Source organism: Malurus melanocephalus, unplaced genomic scaffold, assembly GCF_030028575.1.
Source record: "Malurus melanocephalus ecotype Western Australia unplaced genomic scaffold, MMel_1.1 scaffold_243, whole genome shotgun sequence".
NCBI classification, from domain to species: domain Eukaryota; kingdom Metazoa; phylum Chordata; class Aves; order Passeriformes; family Maluridae; genus Malurus; species Malurus melanocephalus.
This window is the reverse complement of record NW_026623475.1, coordinates 216,304-244,202: the sequence shown is the minus strand read 5'-3', so window position 1 is coordinate 244,202 and position 27,899 is coordinate 216,304. Positions and strand designations below refer to the sequence as shown.

The window sequence follows — 27,899 nt, the reverse complement described above, 5'->3', positions numbered from 1 at the left end:
AAAGGGAAATTCCAACCCTGCCCTTGGGCTCGGACACAACTCAAGGTCCCCCAAGCAACCAAATAAACCGCCCACAACCAAAAGCGCTTCATTTTTGCTAATAGTTTAATTAGACTTTAATGATTTATTGCTCATCTGCAAGGATTAATATTGCATTCATTAAAAATCATTCATATACAAAATAAACCTCTCCCTCCCGGCCCGATGCTGCCGCCGCCGCCATCACCCCCAGGCTCCCCCGACATGGCTTGTCCAGACACGGAGCCCTTGCGCCGAGATCCCACCCGGAATGGGTGGGAAGGGGGTGCYGGGACCCCCGGGTGGGGGGCTCACAGGGAAGGGGGGATGCTCCCAATCACTTCCCACAAACGCCCATCCCAGCTCACTAAGCCGGCCCCAGTGAGGTTTGGGGGATGGTGGAGGGGACCCAGGTGATCGCCAGGATCTGTGGGGGAGCGAGGCAGGTGATCCCCAAAATCTGCGGAGCGACCGTCCAGGAGGAGACCAGGCAGGGTGGGAAAGAGGAACAGTCAGAGGACATGGAGGAGGGCATGACAGGGGGATGATCTCAGCCACCAGCACCTCTCCATCTCCTGGCCCCCCAAGGAGCTTTGCACCCCCAGACCTGCAAATTCCCCAGAATTGGGGTGGACCCCTCCAAAGCGGGGCAGGAGCAGCTCCATGATCTGGGAGGTACCAGCAGCTCCTTCCCTCCCTTGGGAAAAGGAAGGAAGAGGAGATGTGGGGAGGATAAAAAAAGCCAAAAGGAACTTCAGTGGGTTGGAAGGAGATTCCCACACCCCAGGACAAGCTGGGAAAGAGAAATGGCAACAGGGAGGGGATGGAGGAGGTGATGGGAGCAGCTGGGACACACCAGGAGAGGGTGAGGAAAACAGCGACAGGGAGCAGAGGGGCCAGGCTGGGGTAGGGGGAAGGCTCATCTCTGCATCCAGCTCAAAAAAAAAAAAAACAGTGGAACACCCCCAAAACCCACCCCAGACACCCTCGACACCACCCGGCGCTTCCCAGTGGGAGATGGGAATGCCCCCRGTGCTTCCTCTTAAAAACATCCCCGCCCTCTAAAACATCTCGGTAAGGATCAAAAAGGAAAACAGGAAGAAAAAAACAAACGAACGGAAAAAAAAAAAAGTTTAGAACTCAATTAAGGTGCAGTTTGGCTAAAAGAAAAAAAAAATAAAAAAAAAAAAACCTAGGAGAGATGAGGATAATGCTGGGAAGCGACCCCCATCCGGATTCAGATTAGCACCCTGAAACACTGAACTCCCCTGGACCCAGGTGGCCAGCAAACCCAGGCCAGTGGCCACCAAGCCTGGGCCACCTCAGCACAGGGACCTGGGCTGGGTTTGGGCACTGTCACCCCCTTGGCCACGTGTCCTGCAGGCCCCACTCTGCTCCCAGGAAGCGCCCGGAGCAGGGATCTAGCAGCTAAAACTGGGCTCTTTAAGGCAATTYAGAAGTTGCAGATAATCCACACAAAGAAATAGAAGATAAGGTAGAAGAGCATCTCCGGATCCGCAGGGAGCCCGGCTGAGACCAACGTGGGCTGGAAAGGTGGGAAAGAATACAAAATAAAAGCCAAAAATAAACCATTGCTGAAGGAATGAAGTGCCCTGGGCACAGCAGGAAAGGGAAAACCCCTCCTGGAGCCAGAGCTGGGAATCAGCAGCTTCAGCCACATGAGAGCAAGAAGCAAATTCCAGGTTGTCTGGCAAGATCAGACAAGGATTTGATCATGGAAAAGGGGGAGAAAAGAAAACCTGACCTTAAAATCACAGATAAAATGTAAAAACAGGTTCTGGTGGTAGAAAAAAAAAAAAAAAAAAAAAAAAAAAAAAAAAAAAAAAAAAAAAAAAAAAAAAAAAAAAAAAAAAAAAAAAAAAAAGGTAAACCAAAATAAAAATTGTTTTTAAAAATAATCTCTCGAATGTTGCCTTGTGTGGTCTGGTCCTTCATGGGTATGGTCCCGTCAGTATCTAGGAGAGAAGGAAGGGACAGTGAGGGACACGGGAGCTGCTGCTGTGTCAGGGCAAGGGGATCCCCCAGGCAGGGGATTCCATTGGGKTGGAAGRGACCTTGAACCCCATCTCATTCCAGGGCAGGGACACCTTGAACTGTCCCAGGGTGCTCCAAGCCCYRYCCAGCCTGACCTTGGACACTGCCAGGGATCCAGGGGCAGCCACAGCTGCTCTGGGCACCCTGTGCCAGGGCYTCCCCACCCTCACAGGGAACAATTCCTTCCCAATATCCCATCAAACCATGCCCYTCTGGCAGTGGGAAGCCATTCCCTGTGTCCTGTCCCTTCATCCCTTGTCCCCAGTCCCTCTCCAGCTCTCCAGGAGCCCCTTTAAGCCCTGGAAGGGGCTCTGAGCTCTCCTGGGAGCCTTCTCTTCTCCAGACTGAGCACTCCCATCTCTCCCAGAGGGCCTCCACCCCTCAAAACCTCTCCTTGGCCTCCTTTGGACACGCTCCAGCAGCTCCACATCCTTCTGCTGGTGGACACCCYGGAGCTGGAGGCAGAACTCCAAATGGATAGCAATTTGGGTGGGGAATTGGGAGCTCCTGCCCCTGCAGCTCTCACCTGTAGTAGTTGGGTTTGAAAGGCCCGTTTTTGTTGAGTCCCAGGTATTTGGCCTGGTCGTCCGTCAGCTCCGTCAGGTGGGCGTCGAACGACGGCAGGTGCAGACTGGCCACGTACTCATCTGGGAACAGGAACAGGAAAAAGGCGATCAGGGAGTCCCCATTCCTCAGCACCCACTGAGATGGTGATGATTGGAAGGTCTGGCTGGGTCTGAACCCTAGATTCACCATCACCCAAAGCCTTGGGCAGAACTGAGCCCAAGCCTGGGCTGGATGTGACCCCAAAGGCAAAAGGAGGGCATGGAAAAATCCCCGAGAAGGGAGGCTGCAAGATACAGGATGCCTCCCACACTGCAGAGCACTACAGAAAATAAATCAAATAACCCCCACGTATTTTAAGGTCACTGCCTCTAGTGGCTTCCCTGAACTCACTGTCCCTWGGGAAGTGTTTCCCAGCCCAGGTTTAAGTTCTGCTGACACTGCTGGCACACAGATCCTCACGGGAAAAGTCAGTTCCTTCACTCACCCATCTTCTTCGGCAGCAGGTAAACGTCCTGCTTGTACCGGCCCTCGGGAGCGTTGTAGAGCTCAATTAGAGCCAGAGCCTGTGGAGAGCACAGGGATAACCAAGAACAGTCAGGAATGGCCACCGACCTGGGCAGYACAAAGCTCACAGAGGCAGAGAAGGATTTGGAGGGACAGCACAACCATTTCCAACACGCCTTGAGGGAAAGGCTCCCACCATGGACATGTCCCTCTCTGGGTGTTCATAATCCCACTGGAGGGAGGGATGAGATGTCACCCAGCTTGTTTGCAGCTCCTGGGGCTCAACACCCCAGGGAAAAACATGAGGATGGTTTAGGGTTAGCAGCTGTGCTCCTCTTAAACCACACAGGAACACGGGAAAGGAGGGATTGCTCCTCAGAAACTGGCAGCGTCCAAAAACCAAGGTCATTCCTTCAGGAGAAATGAAAACTGCAATCCCTGRGTGCTGGCTCCCACTGCTGAGAGCCAAGTCCAAAACAAAGGCCTGTTCCCTGTCCCCTGTTTGGATTGACAGGAAACTACTCCCCACGAGTGCCAGACCCACCAGTCCCTTCTGTGTTCCCAGACCCATCAATCCCTCTCCATGCTCCCAGTGCCACCAGTCCCCTCCATGTTCCCAGCCCAAACAAAGCCTTGCTTTAAGGTAAGCTCAAACCTGTGCTAGGTGGGCTTAAACCCATGTTGGGGGAGTTTAAATCTCTACTAGAGGGGCTTAAATCTGTGCTGGGGAAGGTTAAACCCATGCTAGGGGGGCTCAAACCTGTCTGGRGGGAGCTTAAACCTGTCTGGGGGGAGCTTAAACCTGTCTTCCAGCCCAGCAGGATCTGTGCCATGAAACCACTGTACCCAAAACACCGAGTCCATGCCAGCAATAACTCCAGCCCAGACAAAATGGTATTTCTGGCACCGGTGCCATCCCAAGGACCAATCCCAGCAGGTTCCCAGCTCCTTCCMAACCATCCCCACCCCGAGGCTTGTGCAGGGCCCCACCCAGAGCATCCTCCACCCGTGTACAGACCTGCGTGGTAGCTGTGATGGAGAGAACGAAGGTGGGAACCGTGGAGCAGCTCAGGTTGAGCAGACGGCCCTGGGAGAAAGCAGGAGTGAGCACAGAGCTGGCCATGCTCCCAAATGCAAACCAAATTGAGTTTCCAGATGGGATTCGCCTCCACCCCCTCCCTAGGAAACAGGGAACCAGAGCATGGTGACCAGAGCATTCCAACTCTGCTCCAGTTTCCATCTTAACCCTTCACTTTGAGGCAGGGGAATSTTGTGGTCCCTAGAAAAGCCAGCCTCTCCTCCTGCCAGAACAGCTCCCAGGGGAAGGGGAGCCACCCAACACCTGGGAAACCCTGCACAGAKGGGGTTTGGCTGAGTGGGATGAATCCCAGCTCCAAGAACAGAGCCAGATGGCACCTCTGTGGTCACATGTGGGACATGACACACCCCCCTCTCAAGAAAAGGAAATAAAAAATAAATAAAATAAATCAAAAACCCTTTTTGGAGCTTAGAAGCTCCTTCCATCACTTTTCCACCTGGCTAAATCTGTGATTTCCCAACGGAAGTCCAAAGCATCATGGCCTAGCTCTCAACACACCTCGGCCAGCAGCACCACCCGCTTCCCATCCGGCCAGATGACATGGTCCACTTGGGAGCGCACCCGCTCCCAGGTCAGCTCCGGCGTCCGCAGGCTGGTCTGGAAGAGGAGGAGGAASAGGCTGGAGTCACAGCAGGGGCTGGTGGGTGGGCACGGCCGCAGGGCCGGCACTCACCACGTCGATCTCGGTGTTGGAGTGGCCCATGTTGCACACGATGCAGCTGTTCTTCATCCGATCCAGGTGCTCCCTGGTCACCACGTTCTTGTTCCCTGCAGGCACAGAGGGCACAGTTGATGGCAGAGCAGTGGGAGCATAAACCGTCTGCTTTCTCCTTCCGTGAACTCGAGTCAGAGGAGCTCAGCTTGAGGCAACATCAGATGAATTTTCACTGGGACATGAGCCCTTCTGGCAGTGAGAGCAGAGAACACCTGACACAAGTGTTGTGGAATATCCTGAGCTGGAAGGGATCCACAAGGGTCACCAAGTCCAACTCCTGGTCCTGCACAGGACATTCCCAACAATTCCACCCTGTGCCTGAGAGCATTGTCCAATCACTCCTTGAGCTACGGCACGATTGGGACTGTGACCATTCCCTGGGGAGACTGTTTCAGGGCCCAAATCTTTCATCTTTGCTCCCATGAATTAACCAGGCTCTAGGAGATCCCAAAATATGCAGAAAACACATGGCTGAGATGTCCCTCTGCTCCAGAACTGTGGTCAAACAGCAAATCRGGGGAAAAACTCCTGGCAGAGTCCAGCTATTGTAGAAAATTAGGAGCCCACAGCAGTGAAGAGCCCTGCATTCCCAGCTCCCTCGAGACCCCACTTGGGAATGATGCTCCTCAGCCTGCTCCGACCTCCTCTGTCCCTACCTGTGCAGGTGATGACGACATCCACCTGACGGATTACTTCGCTCAGCTTCACCACCCGAAATCCATCCATGCTGGCAAAATAAGGGGGAGAGGGACCACCATGAGGAGGAGAAGCTTGTTCCTTCTCCAACCCAGGCCATGAGGGATCTCAGCAGCTCACAACTGCTCGGGCAGCAGCCCAGGCTCTACTCTACCCCTCCATGAACACCAGTGGCACAAGAGAGGACTGTGCAACAGAGGTGTYCAACCCACTCTTGGAAATGTCAGAGGAGCCAGGAATGTGCGGAGCAGAGGCTTGAGCAGCCTCCCCAAACCAGCCAATGAAACACGYTCTGCCCAGTACCCCATCCCTGTTCTGCCCCAGCCCTTCCCCATCACACCCCAACAAGGTGCATGTTCTCCAAAATGAGCCACAGATCCCCCTGGCTCCACTCCAGCCTGTGGCAGGGCTTGGAAGAGGACAGGCAGCAGAGATAACCCATGTAACCCATGTAGATGGGAACACCTTACCAGGCTTGGAGGGCACAGATGGGGTCGATCTCTGTGACGTACACGATGGCTCCCAGGGCTTTCAGGGCAGCACAGCATCCCTTCCCAACCTGCCGAGGCAAAAGGATCTCAGTGAGGCGGGACACAGACATACTTGTGCTACARTCCATTCCCTAAACAGCCCAAGCCCATGCCAGGCTGCAAGATCCTCACCCCAGCTACTTGCCAATGGCAGRAGCAGCTCAGGATGTACCTGGTGAGTGGCACAACTGCCACAAGGCCAGCTCCTCGCCCAAGGCCACCAGCACACCACTGCCAGAGGGCAGGGTTGGATGGGATATTGGGAAGGARTTCTCCCYTGTAAGGGTAGTGAGGTCCTGGCACAGATTGYCCAGAGCAGCTGTGGCTGTCCCATTCCTGGAAGTGTCCAAGGCCAGGAGCTTTCCCGAYCCAACGCTCTCACAGCTTGCACAGCCCATTCACTGCAGGAGCCTTTCTCCAAGCAAAAATTAAAGGCAGCTTGGAGAAGCAAACACTACTCCCTTTAAGGTAAAGGATTTCAGAGCTGTCCTGCACTCCTCAGGGGCAGATCCTCCATCCCATGCTGCCCACATCAGCACAGGGAGCACAGGGTGCCTGCAACAGCATCTCGGACTAGCTCCCTCACCTCAGTGGAAAATTAAAGCAAAGTCCAGCTCTCCCCACCAACCCACACCAACACCTGGCTGAGCTCARCCCCGTTTTCTGACCAACAAGGTGCTGAACTAAAAACGTCTCCAGAGAGAACCTCATTTGTTACCCAGCTTGGACCTCRGGTCTACTGAACATACCCAGGCAGAGCAAACTGGGACTCCAACCCACATCCAAAGGGGAAACCATTCAAGGTGAACAGGCTGGGAGAGTTGAGGGTGCTCAGCCTGGAGGACRGCAGGCTCCAGGGAGACCTTAGAGCCCCTTCCAGTGCCTAAAGGGGCTCCAGGAGAGCTGGAGAGGAACTCTGGACAAGGCATGGAATGACAGGACAAGGGGGAATGGCTTCCCACTGCCATTCCCAGAGGGCACTGTTAGATGGGATATTGGGAAGGAATTCTTCCCTGTGAAGGTGGGGAGGCACGGGAATAGAATTCTCAGAAAAGCTGTGGCTCCCCCATCCCTGGAAGTGTCCATGTCCAGRTTGGACGGGGCTTGGGAGCTATGGCAAGGGCTGGAACTGGATGAACTTCAAGTTCCCTTCCAACCCAAATATGGGTTGGAAGTCTGGGATTCTATGATTCTGTGACCCTCCTGTTTTGAAGAAGTCCAATAAAGTTCAGGACGGGCCCTGGAGACAACAACGCCCAGCACAGCTCCTGGCTGGAGAAGCAGGCACCAGCGCAGAGCCCTGGGCGAGAGCCAGCACAGTCTCCTGGTTGAGCAAAGCTGGGTCCACTGGTGCCTAAATAAATTAGGGAGCTAGATCCTGCTGGGAAGAGCCTTTGCAGCTCCTGCCAGGACCTGCACAGCACAGGAARATAAACACCCAGAGGGACGGGCACAGATGGAGGGAAGGTGGCAGCTCCCAGCTCCTCCAGGGTAGAATCAGTTACAAGCTCATTATACAATTCGCCTCTGCCAGAGCATTATTCCCAGCGAGAAGCCGCCTGCCCTGCTCAGTGCCAGCCAGGCTGGAGCTGAACCCGGGCCAGGGACAGCAGATGGCAGTACCCATGGGTAGTTGTAATTCAGGCCAGTGTTCCCAGCAACTGTTGGCTGTTCAGACCAGTTAAWCAGCAGTAAACTGGGAAATCTAATCCTTGATCTCCATGCTCCYAGTAGATTCCAGCAAGATTTTCCTGGTTACCGCTCACCAGGCTGGATCTACTCCTTATAGCAAGGGCGAGTGGCCTTTGCACAGGGAAGTGCAGAGTGCTGAGCTCGGGGGAGGCCAGCACAGCTCATGGAACTCACCTCCCCATAACCACAAACCACCACTTGCTTCCCTCCAAACATCACATCCGTGGTCCTCTTCAGGCTAGGGGACAGAGAGAGACCTGTGTTGGGATCAGTCAAGCCCAAAGCCAGGTCAAAGCAGCAGAACCTGATCTCTGCTTCGGAGCAGCCAGAGCCAAACCCACTCGCGTGGAAGCACCAGTCAAGAAAAGGGCTGGACTCACCCATCCAGGATGGATTCCCGGCAGCAATATAGGTTATCAAACTTCTGCTTGGTGACTGAGTCATTCACGTTCATGGCTGGGACACAGAGCTTCCCAGCCTTGGAGAGCTGGTACAGCCTGGGAGAGGACAGWGGCAGGTCAGAGCAGGCAGCAGCAACTCCCTGAGATCTCTGGATCCGCTTTCCCAAAGCTCCCACCTGTGCACACCGGTCACGCTCTCCTCCACAATCCCCCGGATCTTCTTGAACACGCTGGGGTATTTCTTATAAACCCAATGGGTCAGATCGCCACCGTCATCCAGGATCTAGAAAACAGGCAAGGAAGAACAGGGACAGTCAGGCCTCTCACTGGGAAATGCACTGGCTGCGGACAGGAAGGGGAAAAGGATTTGGAGAAGCATCTTCAGGCACTGCTGGAGGGCTGTTCAGGGGGAGACCTGGGGACCAGGACTCCTGGGCTCCTCCAAAACACCAAGATTCCTTACCCCTGTGTGGAGCTGCTGGATCTAACAGGATTTTCTGCCTCTGCTATTGCTCTGCAGCCTGGAAAAGTGACCACAGGCAGCACTAACTAGGCTGAGCTCAGGATGCCACAACATTCATGCCCTGAAAGCTAACGGGAGAGGAGAGGTTGTGGGAGGTGGCACAGCCCACAGACACATCACTGGTGACCACAGACCATGCACCAAGGGGGGACACCAGCTTTGGCAGGGGAAAGGTCCCCACTATGATCCCAGCTTTGGGAGAGAAGGTGGATGGGATCTGTGCTGAGAGAGGAGCRGCTGGGGCAGCTCCTGTAGGGGCAAAGAGGTCCCATTTCTTGGCTCATGGCAGCTCCACCAGGAGCTGGTCCTTTGCCATTGGGATGCGTCAACTCAGGACATCATCTCTGCAGCTCCTGCCATTCCCATGGCCTTTCCCAACCCATCTCCAGCTGCCACTCTCCAGGAGCCCCCCTTTAACAGGGACCAGAGGCCCTTGCAAGGCCAGCARGCTCCCAGAACAGCCCCAGGGTGGAAGGGTGGGGACCCCCACGAGCACTCAGCAGAGGAAGAGGAAAGGCTGGAGAAGGCTCCTCACCATGTTGGCCTGCCAGCCATCGACGTTAACACAGCGGTCAATGCACCACCAGAAATCATCCTCCGACTCCCCTTTCCAGGCAAACACAGCAACACCTGAAAGAACAGAACCCTGGAGTTCACTGGCCTTGGCAGAGCTCTCTGCTGCTTGGCCAGCTCCAGAAACACATGGACACAAGAGCCAAGGGGCCATGCAGAGATCACATCACAGCCCACACCAGGATCAGACCTGCCCATCCCTCCCAAGGAGATATCCCCCAAAAATATAAATTCCCTAAGACAGAAATARAAAAATCTTATATACATATATATATTAAAAAAGAACAAACAAAGTGAATAATAATAATAATAAAATAAAACTAGTTAGAATTAATAAATTGTATAGTAATATATATAAATAATAAATAATACTAGTTACTAGTTAATAAATAGTATAAAAATAAATTAAATAGAATTTAAATATTACTAATTATAAAATTAGAATACATTTTGCTTTTAAAATTTTATATTTATTTATTAATACTTTATAGCTAATTTATATTTTATGTAAAATACATCAATATGCATTTTATAAATATATTCATGCATTTATATTATATATTTTATATACATATATATATACTTTTACACATACCTATTCTAAAATATTTCTAGATATAAAGTATAAATACAGAATRAAACATAAATAGATATAAAATGAAATATATACAAATCAAATGAAGAGGAATATAACGTTCCCTAGAAGGATCAGGCCACGGAGACAGGAGGGGCTGTGAGGGCTCTGGCCCGGCCACACTCACCAGCCTCTGCCAAGGCCGCAGCCACTTCATTCTGGGTGGAGTAGATGTTGCAGGCAGACCAACGGCACTGAGCTCCCAGGGCACACAGCGTCTCGATCAGCACCTGCAGGACAGGAGGATGCCCCAGGGAGCAGGGATCAGGGATGGTCCAGGGAGCAAGGATCAGGGATAATCCTGGGAGCAGAGATCAGGGATGGCCCTAGGAGCAGGGATCAGGGATAGCCCGGGGAGCAGGGATCAGGGATGGCCCGGGGAGCAAAGGATCAGGGAAAGCCCTGGGAGAAGGGATCAGGGATGCCCCAAGGAGCAGGGATGCCCCAGGGAGCAGCAATCAGGGATGCCCCAGGGAGCAGGGATGCTCCAGGAAGCAGGGATAGCAGGGATGCCCCCGCCATGAAGCCATAGGAACCAAACGCTGTCCTAGGGAAATGCCACCAGCATGACCTTTCCAAAATRCTTCCAGATCACTGAAGGTGCCTTCTCCCATTCCAAAGGGATAAAGAACTTTCTTCCCCAAGGAAAAGCTGACATCCCAACCCAGACCCCCAAAGAAAAGCCACTCACTGCAGTCTGTGCTGTGATGTGGGTACAGCCCACAATTTTAGCTCCAGCCAAAGGCTTCTCCCCCTGGGCTCGTTTCCTGAGTGAAATCAGAGCAGACATGTCTGCAAAAGGAAGAGAGGTTTTAATGGTGGCTCGGTCCAGAGGGTCCCCTCTGCCACAGAGCCTCTCCTTTCAGGGTCTCCCAGGATACCTCCAGCCCCAAACTTTGTACTGTTGCTGTTACACAGGCAGGGAAAAAAACTCCTCATCCCTGGCCTTGCAGATATGTGCAAAACGGGACCAGAACACCAGTGTCATTTGTCACTCGACCAAGGGACAAGGAGAGAAGTAAGGAGGGGTCTGGGACTGGCACTACCCAGGGAAGGCATCTGAGGACAGTTACCAGCCCTGTGGCAGTAGCAGAAKCACCTAAACTTGAAAACAGAGCCACGTCTCCAAAGAGCTGCTCTAAATGTGCCTGGTTTATCTTCCCCTTCTAAAAGGAAAGGAGAGTTACCCAATCACTCCACTGGAAATGGCAACTCAGCTTCCCACAAGCCCCAGGGGAMGGGGGTGGGATTTTCAGCTTTCGTGGCTCTGAATGTGTTGCAAAATCCTTGTCCATCCAAAGCCAACAAAACATTAAATCCTGCAAGAGCTCTGCTCTGCTAGAAAACAGATGGGACACAGYACCAACGTTTGCTGGCACACCTCACTCTTCCCTAACTGATTTCAGGGGRAAACAGGATACCCAAGGCTGTAGCAGGAGTGGGAATTGCCACTCCTCAGCTCCTGGTCTCCAGAAGCTGTCCCAAGCCCCAGAAGCCCCACAGTCCACTTGGTACCTTGCTCAGCGATCTCGATCTCCCGGCGGCCGAACTCTGCCTGTTTGATGTTCTTCACACAGAAATTGCTGCTGCCTTTGGAGTTGGTTTGTTGTTTCTCTCGAGGGGACACCTCRTCATCAGAGCTGTCCGTGTACGAGGCAGCTAAACCGAAAGAGGAATKAGTGTTATACCAGGCCTCATGAACCCAGGAACCTCCTTCAAACCCTTCAGCTTTCTGCTCTGTTTTCYTTCCCAGCTTTCACTCATGGCTCAAACTACTGATCTCCTAAGGAAAGCCAACGCCCTGAAGGAAATTTGCACTCTTTTGCTCTGAAACAACCCAGAGGTAMCAGGATTATCAACTGGCAATCAATCCCTTAGTTTCGGGAATGCCTGCAATCATCCCYTCAGCATCCAAGTACAATCAGCAGCACAAATTCTGCCACAGGGTGTGTGCAGCACTGATGCTGGATTTGAGACAGGAACACAAAAGGACAAGGACATGGCACAAAGGAGAAGGACATGGCACGTACCAGAGCTGTAGCTGTCGGTGGAAGACTGGGAGATGGAGCGGGACAGGGACCGACGGCCCGTCTTGGTCGGGAATTTGGTGAACTCCTGCATGTCATCTGCAAACTGGATTTGCTGGGAGCAAAGGAAAGAAGTGGTAAACCAGGAGGTGATCCTTAGGGCGTGGCACCTTCCCAAGCTGCGGGATCCAAGATCCTTTCAGTCCATAAAAATTAACATCACCAAATATAAGGCTACAGATGCCAAAAATTAACCCGCTTCCTCTGTCTGAACAACTGCCACCAGAAGGTTAAAGCAGATTTGACACAACAACTGAAGATAAAAAAAGCACCCTAAAACATCCYCTTTAACCCATTCCCAGCTCCCAAAGGCTCCTTCAAGAATCACACTGTCCAACCCACATCCTATGTGCAGGCAGAGCCCCTGCACCCCTGCCTCAACTGATCCGGGCAGATTTCTGCCCAAAAATGCACCAGCAAGAAAGTTGGGGTGGTCCCAACAGATCCCTGGTGCTTCTAGGCTCTTCCCCAGGAGCAGAACATCCCGCAGGTTAAAAACACAGCACATCCTTCCAAAACTGACACTAAGAGCACAGGAAAAAAACTTCAGCAAGAGAGAACATTTCAACAAAAAGAAGTTGACATTACATTGGCTTTCAGCCTCCTCTGCAGGACAAGATGTTTCCATTGGAAGAGAACCCCCAAAACAGCCTCCTCTTTCAGCCAGAGGCAACTCAAGGCTCCAGCACCTTCTACCAGAGYATCAAATTTAACTGTGTTGGGCCAGAAAAAGAAGAAAAATAACCCAAAATGGCTCAGCTGCTGTGCTCACCCCAGGTGTGCAGCCAGCAAAGGGCCTTATTGCTGCTCCTGCCAGAGAAMGATAGGGATGAAAGGGAATTGGGGAAAGCAGCAGCAAATGCAGCCTGCAGCCCCCTCCCTCCCTGCTGCCATGTAGGAGACCCTGACAAAGAACCCCAGCATGGCCCCTTTCCTCAGATCCCATTGCTGCAGGATCTAATTTTGCCATTTAACAGGGATGAGACGTCATGGCAAGGAGTGGGATTAACAAAGCATCCCCAAGACCCAGGAGACCTCGAGAGGAGTCCTGGAGAAATCAAGATGATGGAAACAGGCAGCCCAGAGTGGCCTYGAGGAGGGGTTTTCCGTGCCACAGTCATCCCAAATGCTCCCTGAAAGCTTTGATGTGGAAACAGCCTTTGAGGGGAGAAGAATGAAACTATTTAGTAGAAATGATCCATTCCAGAAAGGAGGAATCTGCACAGGCTGGAGCTGGGGAGGCYGAAGCACCAGTACTGCTTTTTGGGCAGGAAAAATTAATCACAATTCTGCAGAATCCTAGCAGATGGGCCAAAAGCAGTATGGTATTCTACTCAGGAAGGGACATGGGGGCATAAAATCCATGGCTCGCTCAAAGGGAGGGCAGGTGGGATGATGTGGCACCCCTKCATCCCTTCCAGGAACTGACTGGCACAGATCAGATCCATCACCACACCCAACCAAGCATCCCAGGCATTCCTGTGGGTGCTGCTGCTGAAAGGTTTCCAGCCAGCTCCTCCATCCTGGACACATTACAACCTGGGACTCCAGCTGGATTTTCATGCAAACTATTTCAGTTTGTATTAGAGGAATGATAAATGGAGATTGCCAGTTTGGTTTTGCAATTGTTTGAGGTCAYTCGGTGCAGAGGGAGGATCCAGAGGGCACCACAACCTCCATCCCCATGGGAGAGCAGAGGGAAGATGAGGAGGGCAGGATCCGGAGGGCATCACAACCCTATCCCCATAGGACAGCAGAGGGAGGATGCAGAAGAGATCACAACCCCCATCTCTGTGGGAGGGCAGAGGGAGGAGCTGGAGGGCACTGCAACCTCAATCCCCATGGGAGAGCAGCAGGAGGATCCGGAGGGCACCACAACCCSCATCCCTGTGGTAGGGCAGAGGGTGGAGCTGGAGGGCACCACAACCCCCATCCCCACAGCAGAGCTGGCTCCAGGGATACGAGGGGTAGAAGCACTCCCAGGCAGGACCAACATCATCCTCAGGGTGTGTGGCTGGAGCTGGCAGGCTCCCCACCAAGGAATGATGTTGCTGGAATTTGTTCCAGGTCTATTGCTTGGATCAGTCTTCCCCAGACAGCYTGGGACCGGCTTGTGCCACTGCTGTATTGCTCATGGCCAATACAATCCTTTTTCCCAAGGGGGAAAAAGTATCAGCAATTTCAGGATACAGGATTTCCATCCCTTCACACCAAGCTCTTCCTCTGGCAGCTCATCAAAGCAGAGGGTATAAAAAACATGCTCCATAAAACAGCTGCTGGCATTAAAACAGCTTAAAGTGTTAGCTGAGGAATTTTCTCTATCTCAGAAAAAGGTTTCCAGGGAAGAGGTGACCCAGGAGGGGAAAAAACAAAAGACACAGTRCTCCAGCCGAGGGTGCAGGTCTGTCCTGGCTTGCAGCATCCAGGATGTGTGAGCCTCRGGACAGGCAACTCCCTGCAGTGAAACGTGCTGCCTGGATGGTCTGACGGAGCAAAGCTCATCTGGGATGCARTGGAGAGAAGAGGATGGGACGGGGGAATGCTGCACTCCCCAGTCCCATAACATCCCACAGCACAACTCATCTCCCCTTCAGGGCTCCAGCTGCAGCTGCTGAGCCAGCACTGAGGCACAACCCCACCCCACAAGAGAAACAGCAGTTCTAGAAACATGGGAATGAGGGGATTGAATCCAAGGGGAAAGAGAAAACAAGCGCTAGACAAACCAAGTGCTGAATTACCCCCAGTAATCCCCGCCGTGGCTTTACCAGGGCTCAGCTGAACTCCCCAGCTTAGCAAAATCTGCCCTGGCTAAAATTATCAGCAAACACCAYGAACAGTTCCCAAATCCAACAAACCATCCGCACATCCAACCCCTCTGAGCCCGGGAATTTACCRCTGTGTCCGGCAGCGCGGGGATGGAGCGCAGGGAGGACAGACAAGGCACTGGAGCAGAGGTGCGTGACCAGTGCCCTCCACGTGCCGGGYGCTCGAGCTGCATTAAGGAGACAGAGAAAATCTCCTAATCCCTCTGCTCGTCATGGGAATTGGAATGAACGGCATTCCCGGCCGGGGGCTGAGGGTCAGCGGGCTTGGATGAGCGGGATTGGGGCCGTCCAGCTCCAAAAAGCACAATCACGGATTGCATCCCAAACTTCCTCCTGCTGGAAGCGGCTTTTCCAACCGGGTGGAGCACAACGGTTTTTAAGAGCAAGGAAAATATTTTTTCATCCCAGAAATTCATRGTGGAGGAGGGAAAACAAGGCAGCACCCACTTCCCTGCACAGGAATGAAGCCAGAGGTTTCCAGCATCACTGCTCTGGAAAAGGAGGAGATGGGGCTGGAGACTTAAAGGGCCAAATGAGCAGCTCGTCACTTGGAAAAGCAGGAATTTTGGGGGAAAACTGCAGGATCCACCATCTCCTGCCCAATTCTCCCAGAGCMTCACTGGGCACTGCCTGCTCCGCTCACACCAGCCAAGGCAGGAGGACACTTTCTCCCTTTGGGAAATCCATGGTCACTATGCCCATTCCCAAGCAGCTATGACACTTCCCAACAACAGGCACTCATTTTCAGCACAAACCACCCTTCCCAGGGCTGGAGCTGGAGCTGAGGGAACATTGTCCTTATCCACCTTATTTGGCCACACTGCCTGGAGCATCCCAAACCCCCAGGAAGCTGAAGACCACCTGAACAAGCTTCTCCCTAGGTTATAAGGATAAATCCAGTGAGAACACTGGTGGGGCGGTGCCAAACCCAGCAGCACAAGTGTCCCCAGCACACGTAGCCTCRTTTGTTTAATTATTACAACATAGGGAGGGCAAACAAATTCCAGGTCTGGACTGGTACCGTCTCACCAAACTGGAAGCTCGTGACTGCAGGGTGTGCCATCCTCCATGGCTGATCCTAAGGACTTTCCAGTGGTCAGCAGGAGAGCAGTTTTTGGAGCTGACAGAGTAAGAAAATTCTACTCCCTGAGTCCAAGGAGAGGGATTTGTAAACACAGCTGGATTTACCCTGGGCACAGATGAGCCCAGCATGTCCCTCTTGCACAGGACAATCCCACTTTTCATTTCAACATTTCATCCATTCCCAGAACAGCTCCAGAGAGGACGCTTAAGCTCCTTTGTTGTGCTACACATCCCTGATTGCATCCCATGCAGCCTTGGGGGAGCGCAGGAGCAGGTTGTGGAAGGAAAAGAGATTTTGGAAAGCATCCACCAACTCACAGCTGACCCGGCTCATSAAGGCACAGGCTCCACAGGGGAAAGGACACGTGCTGGGAAGCAGCTCCAGGCTCTCTCCTACCACCCCCAAGTTTATCTCAGCAATTCTTTTTTTATTATTTTTTATTCTTTTTTATTAGGGACAACGTGAGCATCAGCACATCCGCAGCCATGGGAAAAGTGCCCTCCCAGCCACTTCTGTCCTGGATAAATAGAGGGGGGACAGAAGCAGGCTTCACACATCACCCAAGATAAGCAGGAAGCACTGAACCATCTAAAACCCTCCAGACTTCCGAGTTTCACATYCGTGGATGTGAGGACACAGCACAGTTGCCCAGGGAGAAACAGCAAAATGGGAGCAGAGCACRTTCCTACAGCCACACAACCACCTGGAAAGCAGAAGAGAATCTGCAACCCATTTCTGCCCTCCCAGGAGAAAGCCTGGAAGGATCACAAGTCCTGGGACCTTTCCTTTGACTGCAGAAAACCAGCAGMAGGGATCAGGACTATTCAGAGCAGCCAGTTCCCCTTATTTAATCACTTCTCCAAAACAAAAACTCCCTGGCATAGGCTGGGAGGGCACTGTCAGATGCCCACACTGCCAAGGCAGCCCTGACGTGACCTGTCTTTTAACTTCATCATTTCTTTGTCATTCTTGAAAATTCAGCCAGGCTAGCGATGTTTTCCAGCTCAAATGAGCATCCTCCTCCTCAGCAGCCCCGCTCCCACATAAGCCAGGAGCAGCAGCTCAGAGCAGGGCTGGGTTTTGCCCACCTGGAGATGGGCACCTTCAGGTTTCAGTCTCCAAGGATTCCTTATCTGCAGAAGGACTGTTCCCTCACAGAGCGCTGCTGGTTTTTCCCGAGAAGGAGCTGGGTCAGGCATTTTTAAAGGACAAGTTGTTTTAATCCACTTATTTGCAGAATAACTCATCASAGCATGCAGGGAGGGCAGAGGCATTCCAGGCAATGGGGCTATTCAGCCTCATCAGCAGAGGGAAAAAGTCAGATAACCAGTRTTTTCCTTCATTAGTGCTCAGGCTGTGCAGGATCAGGAGATCCTTTCCCKCTCTTCCAGRATCCCTGTGGAATGGATGGGGCTGAATCAGTGGGCACTGTTAGGGAAAATCCCCCAAATTCACCCAGCCATGGACTCTGCCTGGGGGCTCGTTTGCTGCTGAGCTGATTTGACCTGGGAATCTGGTGGTTCTTCCATGGGTTTGGCCATGGCCTYATTTGAATTTGTGCAGCCCTTTGCCATCCAAGTTTGTGCTGGCATGTGTGACCAGAGCTTGGAGGWGGGCAAATGGGATGGTCTGAGTCACAGAGCCAAATCTGCCTCCAAACCAAAGAAGAGAGGAGAGGAACAAAAAGAAGAGAGGAGCAGCTCTGCCCAAGCCCCCTCCTCAGGGAAGGGACAGAACTCTTCCATGCTGTTTTCAGAGTCACTCAGATCCCAGAGGTGCAAGCTTCCCGACCAGAAGGAAAGAGCTACTGCCACGTTTGCCATGTTTGCCCCCCTCAGACAAGGGACTGAGGCCATCCCAAACCCACTGGCAGTGTGCTCCCAGCGTGCTGGCCCCTGGAGCTGGCCCCATTCCCACCGTGGCCGTGCCAGGGCACTGGGTTTGTTTAAAGGACTTGGCTGCCCTGTCCTCAGGCCCCCTCTGCTCTGCTTGCAGGCTGGAAGAGCCAGCCCCTGTTCCCACAGCACAGTGTCTAGACATGAGGCTGGAAACTGGGGACACACAGGGGAACACAGCTCCTGCTCCACAATCCCACAGGACAAGGATTTTTGGGGTGGGAATCAGCAAGGCAGTCATGGATGGTTTTAGGGTTCTTCTCCTGTGAGGTTATCCTGGAAAGGTATTTCTGATCACAGCATTGCTTAAGGTTGGAAGGAAAGGAAAAACGAGGTACTCAGARCAGASRGATGGGGGATCAGGATCAGCAAGGYTCCCACCCTGACTACKCACCATCCTCATCCTCAAACTGCTGGCAATGRGAGGGTTTGGAGGCAGATTTGGCTCTGTGACTCAGACCATCCCWTTTGCCCACCTCCAAGCTCTRGTCACACATGCCAGCACAAAYTTGGRTGGCAAAGGGCTGCACAAATTCAAATRAGGCCATGGYCAAACCCATGGAAGAAYCACCAGATTCCCAGGTCAAATCAGCTCAGYRGCAAACGAGCCCCCAGGCAGAGYCCATGGCTGGGTGAATTTGGGGGATTTTCCCTAACAGTGCCMACTGATTCAGCCCCATCCATTCCACAGGGATCCTGGAAGAGMGGGAAAGGATCTCCTGATCCTGCACAGCCTGAGCACTAAGGGCTCTGGGAGAGCTGGAAGTGGAACAATCCTCAGGAAAAAGGATCTGTTTCTGCTCAAGGTGCGGCCTTTGCAACAGGAGAACTCCTTCCTGGTGATGCCCCCAACTTTCAGAAGAAACCCCAAGTGCTCCATCCAGACAGTGCAGCTGGAAGAGCTTCCTGAGGGCACTGCTCTGTGAGTGGAAGCACAGCCATGAGGAATTTGCTGCTCCTGGATCTSTCCCTCTCACTCCCAGAGGGTTCACAGGGCAGGCTGTTCTCCCTAGAGAACACAGACCCGCCTGGCACTCTCCCCGTCGACTCCCCGAGCAAGAATCACAGCCAAATCTCTGCCTGGAAACCTTTACACTGCTCCCAACGAGGAAATAAAARGGCACTGAGGTTCTGGCAAAGCAAACCAGCCAAGCCCTGATCCCAGCCTCCATCTTCCACTGCCAGGGAAGGGCTGATTGGGTAAAGCACTAAGGAAAAAAAAAAAAACCAAGTTTCTGTGAGTCCAAGGAGAATTAAGGACTTCCACATGTATCCCAAAACTCGGCAGATCAAAAAAGAACCACCAGGAAAGAAACAGACCCATTCCAAAGGTTAACACGCTGGAAATCACCACAAGATTTCACTCATGATGGGAATCACTATAAATGCCAGTTAAAGGAAAAATAAACAGGAGGGATTCAATAAAAGAAATGTCATTTTGAGTGTTAAATAGTAACTGGGGATAAATCCTGCCTCATAAACACCTGGAGGTCAAAGGTGTGCTCCAGCAGGAGCAGAGGGAAAGCTCCCCAACCAGCAGATAAGGAGGAATCTAATCCTTGGACTGCAGAAATGAAGGCAAAGGCTTGCGGCCAGCTTTGATGGAGTGGGCTATCTCCTGAAACACAGAGGGCTATCTCCTTCCCAGAAGGAACTGCAGGAGTCCAATGTCTGGGATCCCTAAGGCCAGTGAACTCTGCTTGTGTCTCACAGGTTAACCTCATAAACCCCGTGAATGGGCAAACATCATTTAGTTGAGGTGTTGGGCATGGGTTGRACTCRAAGATCTTGAAGGTCTCTTCCARCCTTAGTGATTCTGTGACTCTGTGACTGTGAAACAGCAACTGGCTTAAAGACATCCCAGATTTTTCACCTCTGGATTCATCCCCAGTGCCCACCCAGCCCACAGCACAGCACACAGYAGGATAATTAGCATTAATTGGAGCTACCACACTGGGAGAACTGCACAGACAAGACAAGGCCGTGTCCTTGCAAGGAAAAAGGGGAATGGCTTCCCATCACCAGAGGGCAGGGTTAGATGGGATATTGGGAAGGAATCCTTCCCTGTGAGGGTGGGGAGGCCCTGGCACAGGGTGCCCAGAGCAGCTGTCCCATCCCTGGAACTGTCCAAGGCCAGGTTGGACTGGGCTTGGGAGCCATGGCAAGGGGTGGAACTGGGTGAGCTTTTAGGACCCTTCCAACACAAACCATTCCACTATTCCATGCCTGTGGGTTAAATCACTTCCAGCAGCTTATGGGGCAATCTGAGGACTGACAGCCTCCAACGGGCCAGCTGGCAGAGCTGGAAGYCCATGGAAATGTGTTTGTGTGTCAGAGCTGAGAGGGAATCAGCTTTAATTAGCATCAATTTTTAAACTAATTAGAAAATGCCTCTCCAAGCACAGCTGTATGAGACCAAGGGAACACTTGGAAGCACTGTTAAATGGCTCGTTCAGCAACACCTCATGCTCTGAACCAAATAGAGAAGCCCCAACTTCTGCTCCATAATCCTAAAGCAGCCCCTCTGTTTTGAAGGAGGAATCACTCCACTCGCCATTCTGGGCACCCCACCTGCCTCCTTTTCTCCCCTMAAACTGCCTTGGAGAATCTCAGCATTCCAAGACTTCTATTGTCTTTYGAGAAACCAAAACAGCAAATCCCACTGAGGAGAGGCTCCAGCTGCTCTCAATGACTCTTAGCTGAGTGACCCCCATCCCTACGTCACAGTTTTAAGGGAAAACACCCTACAGGATCAGCATGGAAACGGGAGCAGCCTGATCTGGAAAACTGGAAATCCATCCTCCCACTGTTCTGAGTCCCAAAGGCCTCTCACACTGGTATTTCCTCTAGAACTGCCCATTCCTTATTTACCAATAGATTATTTTCAGTCCTGGAAATTATTTGGATTTTGATGCATCTAGTGAGAGGCAAAGCAGCAGAAACCCCAAGTTTCAGCATGGGCTTTTCCTAGCTCAGAAATCAGAGAAATCACCACCAGGAAGCACAAACATCACCCTCCGGGATACTGACTCGTGCCAGAGCAAAGCCAACCTTTTCCTGCAAACAGGGCTGATTCCATGACACCCCTTTCTTTCAAAGGAGGCAGAAGGGATAAAAATTATTTCCTTGTGGGGATGGCAGGCTCACAGAATATTTGGAGAATTAACATTCATTAATGTAGGAGACACTGTGCTGCCTTCAAGATGCTGACAGCTCCAAGGTCAATAGGGATCAGCCAGAGGTTCTCGCTCCAAAACATGCCCAGGTTGTACGCAAAACTCTCCCCATGGTACAGGAATGTGTGAAATCCGGGGCTCCCTGTTGGGAGGTGAAAGGAGGAAGGGCAGAAAACAGCAGACAAAAACTGAATCTCACCCTCATCTGGAAGGAGGACACCAAAATGTGAATTTCAGGAAGGCAAAGCCCCAAGGACCCTCCTTTTCCTGGCTACCCACTCCTTCTCACTGCAAAAGGCTGGAAGGAGCGATCCCCTCCACCCACAGCACACAGATAAACCAGGCTCCAGCAGCCCCCACCCAAATCCCRGCTCCTGAATCCAGGCAGCTCCTCAGCCAGGCAGGAATGGGTGCTGCCAGCCAGCTCCAGGTCTGTGGGGGCAGCCAAGGGGAAGCTGCACCCAAGTCCGAGGGCTGCGGGAGCCTCACCCGAATTACAAAGGAGMCTGTTCAAGGAGCTGGAACATCATGTCCTCGGCCACCTCAGGCCTTTGGCTGTCACCAACCTGAAGTAAACAGATTCTGCAGCAGCAATAAGCTCGTTACCAAGGCCACCGTATTGATCCCAAAGTGTAATTAAAATTCACAGTTCAAGCAGCCCAACTMAACAGGGCAATGGGGGCAGCTTCCGAAAGGCAGAACTGGCCTCAGCTTCCGCATCCCACTTTCTCAGAGGCACAGAACCCACGGGGTGAGATCAGCTGCCAAAAAAACAGCCCAAATGCTTCCCTATGAGGGTGGTGAGGACCTGGCAGAGGGTGCCCAGAGAAGCTGAGGCTGCTCTATCCCTGGGAGTGTCCAAGGCCAGGTTGGATGGGGCTTGGAGCAACCTGAGATAGTGAAAGGTGTCCCTGCCTCTGGCAGAGGGGTGGAACTGGGTGATCTTTAAAGTCCATTCCAATCAAACCATTCCCAAACTGTGGCAGCTTTCTCTTTGGACCTTTGGGCCATCAACCAAGCTGTCCCAGAGCACCCATTCCCAAGGGTTAACCACGCCAGGGAAGCCTGCAGGGATGATGTGGGCAGAGGCGGATGGTGCAGAGTGGATTCTGGCACTGCCGAGGGTGCCCAAGCCCTGGAATTATCAAGTTCTTTGAGAAGGGGCTCCACACACCCTGCKGATGGTTCTCCTTGGTGGGACTCCCTGACCCTTCTCCCAGCCCTTCAAGGGTCCAACCCATGGTTTCACYGAGAGTCTCACTCTGGGAGAAGTTCTGGCACAAGTCTTATGSGCTGCAGGCCCTCGGGGCCACCAGCATGTCCCAGGACAGTCACCTGGAACGTCACCACCATGTGCTGAGTGAAGGTGAGCCAGAGGCTCCAGATAAGCAGCTCTGATCAAAGGGCTCAGCAGGAAGCACAACGAGCCCTCTGCAAATGCGACCCGCAGGAAACTCACGGTGATAAAAACACAGCCAGGCAYAAGCAAATCCCTCAGGCTGAGTGCTGAAGTCCCACACCTTTCCTGCTTTAAAATCTGGGATGAGGCACTCAGTGACTCCTCAGAGGAGCAACACAGACAGGATCCTCACCTGCAAAGGATCAACTCCAACCTGACCTTGAAAAGCTGATTTCCAGAGCAAAATACCCCAGTCTCAACATCTAGCAGGGAGCGCAGGAACTCACTGCAACATTTGCACAGGCTGGAAAGAACGGAGAAAACTGCTCCCAAAAAAAGTATTGTGGTAGGCCAATCCCCAGCAAAAGATAACCTGGCATTTTGGGGAAGGTCAAAAGAAAACACCGCGCTCCCGCCTCCAGTATTCTTCCCACACTGGCTGCTCACATGAGATGAGGGCTCCCAGGATGGACGGTCTCCACTCCCACACCATCAAAAGATGACAAGAGATGCTACTGAAGATTGGGAAGAATGAATATCCAACTCTTCTCCCATCTCCAAAGGGCCWGCATAAGAGTGGAAACACAGCTTCCTGCAGGGATGCAGGAGGAGAAGGGGAAAGCAAAAGCCACAGGCTCTGGCACATCATTTTGAAGATGTTTTGTGCCCMTCAGACCCCCAAAACCTCCTTTCTTCCCACCCTCTGGTTCAATAATTCAATTCAGTATCTTCTAGCCTTGCAGCAGTGCTGGAGTACTGGGACAAGCCTCCCCTCTGGACAGCATGAAGACCCTCCAAAACACCAAAACAATGGGAAGGACCCTAGAGCAACTTGTAACAGAAAGAAATTACMATTCTGTCATTTAACACAGCACCAGGAGAGACCTGGCTGCTTTGAGCCCCAGTAATTCATCTCTTCTCCAAACACCCCTCTGGGGGTTTTTTCCCACTTATTAGGGTTTTCCTGCACCTCCAGGAAGGCCAGACTCATCTCAGGCCATCCATACAGAAGATGATGAGCTGTTCAACTCATCYCAGCCCAGGCACCTCATTATGAGAAGGAAAAACTGCCGTGACAGAGCCAGGATGCCAAAGAAGTGAAGATTTRGGCAAAGGAATGAGGAGAGCCGGGTGCCTGCGGAACGCTGCCTGCAGAACAGCRGGACAGGAGGCGGTGGTCATGGCCCCAGACAGGCTCACAAAAGCACAGAGGATTTATGAGCAGCCACTCTAAGGAATTAAATTAAAAGGAGAGGAAAAATGAATGGTTACAGGAGCTCTGTCAGGACAAACAAGGGCAGTCTCGTCCCCCTGACAGCCCGAAGGTGAAGGTGGATTATTTTCACCCAGCCTGAAGAGCTGCAGGGACCTAGGATGAGTCACGACAGAGCAATGTGGGGCAGGAACACGTCTTTGGGAATGGGCAGTGCAGGGAAGGGATGCAGACGGCCGCAGCAAGGTCAGTAGTCCGCAGGCCACTGCAGACAGCGACAGCAGGAATGATGCTCCGGAGGGGACACCCAGCCCTCCCCAGGCRCCAGCAGCTCCCCACAGGCTCCATCCCCCTCTCCCCAGCTTTTCCCTGCTCCATCTCTGCCACCCCCACACCAGCCAGCGCCCAGCTCGCTGCCACCGCAAAGCTGCAGCGCTGTGCATTAGCATTCCCTGCCACAGCCTGCGCGGGATCCCGCCGGAGCCGGCATCCGCAGGGGCACAGCACCACCCCAACGCACCCACCATCGGCTCTGTGGGGCACAGAGCTGCCACCCAACTCACCTCCCCACAACCAAATCGGGGCCTTCAGCCCATCTCAGAGCCCAGGAATGCTCCAGGAGAAAGATCAGCCCGCAGYGTCCACCTGTCTGCCAGCACTCAGGTGTGGAGGAGCCCAACAGACAGCGATGCCAGAGGGACAAGGACACGGCCAGGGACAGGACGTGCCAAGCCCCCTGCCCTGCCGCAAGTACAGTGCTGCTTGCCGTGTCCTTCCCACRCCAGGGCACCCACAGCTTGGCTCGCCTGGGAGTTTAAGGCTCCGCCAACCGGCTGACGTGGATTGGGAAAGCAACTGCTGCCAAGGGCACCTGCAGTCTCCAGAGAGGCAGGAGAGCAGATGCCCAGACGCAGCAGTGATGGCACACAAGGATCTGGAAGAGCACCGGCTGCCCTTGAGCTCTCCCATTATCTCTGCATCCATGTTCTCCTAAACAAGGTAAGCCACAAGCCTCAGCATTCCCAACCTTCCCCAGCAACATCATATCAGTGGCTGGAGAGGTGGAAAGCTCGGCATCGCTCACATCTGCCTGCAAACCACTCCTGGCCAAAGCACCACCTTGCTCTGACCAATTTGGGCTTATTCTTCTGGGGTTATTCAAATTCCCATGAACTGCAGTAAAAAGGGAGCTCYGGCAGAGCCAGGAAATCTCAGCTCTTGTGGGAAAACCACCCCGTTCCTCCTTTYATCTCCACTGAGTCAGCTCCTATTTCAACCTGGAGCTGATCGTATTAAATCTCTTAATCTCTTACCTCCYGCCGTTTCACTTTTTCACCTTAAACAAGTCCCAAGAGAGGAAGAAAYAGCAACAGCAGCAATGCCCAGGGCTGGCTCCCAGTTCCGGGTGCCCCCAAAAAGGAGACACTGACTTCTCCACAGCACCCAGGGGCCAATGTGCTTCCAGCTGCACCCAARATGCTCCTGCAGGTCCTGGGCTGGATGGTGGTGGACTCACACTGGCACTTTCCCCAAGTGTCAGCACAAGTTAARGCTCCTCTGAAAAGCCATTCACACAAGAGACGGAGCCTGCACTGAGCTTGGCCACACTCCCACCCTCCCCATCTTCAAACGCCTCACRCAAACTGCATCAGCAATGTTCAATGAGCCCAAAAACCCAGGAGGGAGCTGCTTCAGCAGCACAGAATGATCTTGACCATTTCCATGCTGGTAAATCATCTCACTCCATCATCTCCACTGGCCTCTGACCATGCCAGGAGATCTGGGGCAGCCAGCTCAGAAGTCAATTCGACTGGCAGGGAATGAGAAGGAGTTTTAATGGTTTAATTGYGATCCTGTTCTGAGGCATCAGAGCTGGGGGCACTCAACAGCTTATCTCAGGAGTGCAATTCTCCCTTCCTCGGCCTTTCATCCTCCTGCCAAGGCCTCTGCCATTCCCCAGCRCTATTTGCAGGAACTAGCCAGGCAAGGAAAACAGGAGCCCGGAGCAATTTGTTCCCTGAGCTCAGCCCAGCGTGCTCCCCATCTCTGATGTTATCAGCCTCAAATGTCGTGTGTCGCTCTGGGCACCTTCAATATCCTCACCCRGCCAGGAAAAGCTGCAGCAGCCACTGAGTCCAACCAAGGCTCCTCACACCACACAACCAGCCATGTCTGCAGCAGAAAATTCTGGGGATACAATCTCTCATCCCCCTGAGACACAAGCAAACTTGCCTCTGAGGATGCTGGAACAATTCGTTTTTACCACACGGATTTTGGTTCCACAGGATGCTCTGGGATTAGCAGTTTGCTGTCCCCTCAGAGCAGTTGGCTGCAGCCTCGTGCTGTTCACTCTGACAGAGACGATGGTTATGAAAAGATAAAAACAATCCCCGAGCTGGAGCTGTGCTGAGCCACTGCTGGAAGAGGCAGATCCCAGCCCCACATTCCTCTRCTCCTTCCTTCAGGCTATGTCCACAGCCCAGATAAACAGGGCCTGGTCTCCAAACCCTGCTCCCAGAGTGAGATGACGCCTCAAATCCAGCTGACCTTCCTCCCAGGGGTCAGATGCTCCCCAATCCCACCCGTGGCCAGCGCAGGCAGGAGAGATTCCCCCAGAGAATAAGGATGTTCCCGTTCCCTGTGACTGCTGTGCCTTTGCGTCCACCGCTTCCAGGCGGCTGCAGCCCTGAGGGGAACACAATGTTCAGCTGCAAAGATCTGTGCGGTGCTTGGAACACAGATCTGCCTCCCTGACAGGACTGGAATTTCAGCATTGAGCCCGGAGCACAGGGCCAGTTCCCYGGGTCACTGGGGTCCTGCACCCTGCTACAGTGGCAAGAACAGTGCTTGCCCACCCTTGGTGCCATCTGAGCACCCCACAGGGTTGTGGGAGCAGCACTGGGACATCTCGGAGCTCCTGTGGGGCTTTCAGCGATGGAGTGGTACTGAGGTGACTCGGCAGCCTCTTGCTGAGCCCAAATGTGCTCCCACCCACACTTCCAACAGAACCCCTATCCCMAAAAAAGTTCAACATTCTGAAATCTCCCAGCCACCCTTCTGAATGACCCATAGCTGGATTCCAGATTGCTGCTTCTGCCTCTTCCCCTATAACAGGTGCCCCCTGCTTTGTCCCCACCATTAAGCACTGTCACCCCAGAGTCCCACACAAGGACCCCACCCTTCCCGGGTCACCCTGTTCCCCTGAACTCCTATGTCACAGTCCCCAGAGCTGGACCCGGCCTGGCCCAGCCCCCCCAGAACCTGCCCTGCCGGTACCGATCCTCCTCTCACCCCCATGCGGGCCAGGGGATGTTGGATGTTGCTGTACCCCAGCATCCAACACTCCCCCACCCCAATCCCAAACCGGGCCAGCAGCCCCCTGGCTCATACCTGCCACCCCCAGACCGGACCAACCCCCTCTCCGGTACCAACCTCCCTCTCCTTTACCGAATGGGGACAGCCCCCGCTTCCCAGTTACCCCCAAACTGGATCAGTCCCAGCTTTCCCAGCGCAAACCCCCACCTGTGGTGCTGCTCCTCCCAGAGACGGGTCACGGTCTCCCCCTACACAACCGGTGATCTCTCCCCCAAACCGGGGGCTGCACCCCCATCCCGACCGGGGCTGGTCCGCCCAACCAGGAGCTATTCCCACTCGCCTCCCCCCCAGACCGGGGGCTCTCACCCCCACCACCCAGGGTCCTCCCCCTGTTCGCCCCACAGCCGTGAGGCTTCTCCCTCCGCCCCAATCGGAGGCTATGTCCTTGTAAAAGAGGGCTCCTACCCCACACCCGGGGGCTGCTCCCCCCAAACCGGGAGTCCTCCCCCGCCACAACCGGGGGCTGCTCCCTCAAACCAGGATCTGATCCCCCGCACCGAGCCGGCCCCTGCCGGCCCCGCTACCTTCTTGGGGGCCTTGGTGACGGTGGCCATGAATGAATATTTCTCGGCGTCCTCCACCTCCTTGGCCTGCTTCTCCTCGCCGCCGGCGGGCTCCGGCACCGACATCCTGATGCGGCGGGGGACGCGAGGCGGATCGCCGCCGCCGGCAGAAAGGAACGGGACAGGGTCCGGCGGGGCRGACAGCGGGGAGCACTAAGCCGGGCGGCTGTAGCTCGGCCCGGGCCGGTTCGGCCGCGCCGGTCCCTCACGCTCACTACGGTACCGCTGGCGCGGTGGCTGCGGCGGGACTGCGGCCGCCGCGCCAGGGGCGGGGC

General features: G+C 53.5%; 1 protein-coding gene across 2 annotated transcripts; it reads right to left on the bottom strand.

Moving 5' to 3' along the window:
• Nucleotides 1-91: 91 nt before the first annotated feature.
• AHCYL1 (adenosylhomocysteinase like 1) lies at nt 92-27,899 on the bottom strand. Of its 2 annotated transcripts, XM_057375264.1 has the most exons (17): nt 27,586-27,899; nt 12,038-12,149; nt 11,523-11,666; nt 10,699-10,799; nt 10,135-10,237; nt 9,336-9,430; nt 8,454-8,560; nt 8,257-8,373; nt 8,051-8,114; nt 6,125-6,213; nt 5,615-5,685; nt 4,917-5,011; nt 4,742-4,840; nt 4,163-4,231; nt 3,125-3,203; nt 2,600-2,720; nt 92-1,994 (listed from the first exon to the last, which is right to left on the bottom strand). In XM_057375264.1, the coding sequence occupies exons 1-17, from the start codon at nt 27,688-27,690 to the stop codon at nt 1,988-1,990; spliced, it is 1,578 nt and encodes a 525-aa protein (XP_057231247.1). In that variant the 5' UTR covers nt 27,691-27,899; the 3' UTR covers nt 92-1,987. The 2 variants fall into 2 exon arrangements, with proteins under 2 accessions (XP_057231247.1, XP_057231248.1); XM_057375265.1 differs by lacking the exon at nt 92-1,994 and having other exon boundaries at nt 2,596-2,720.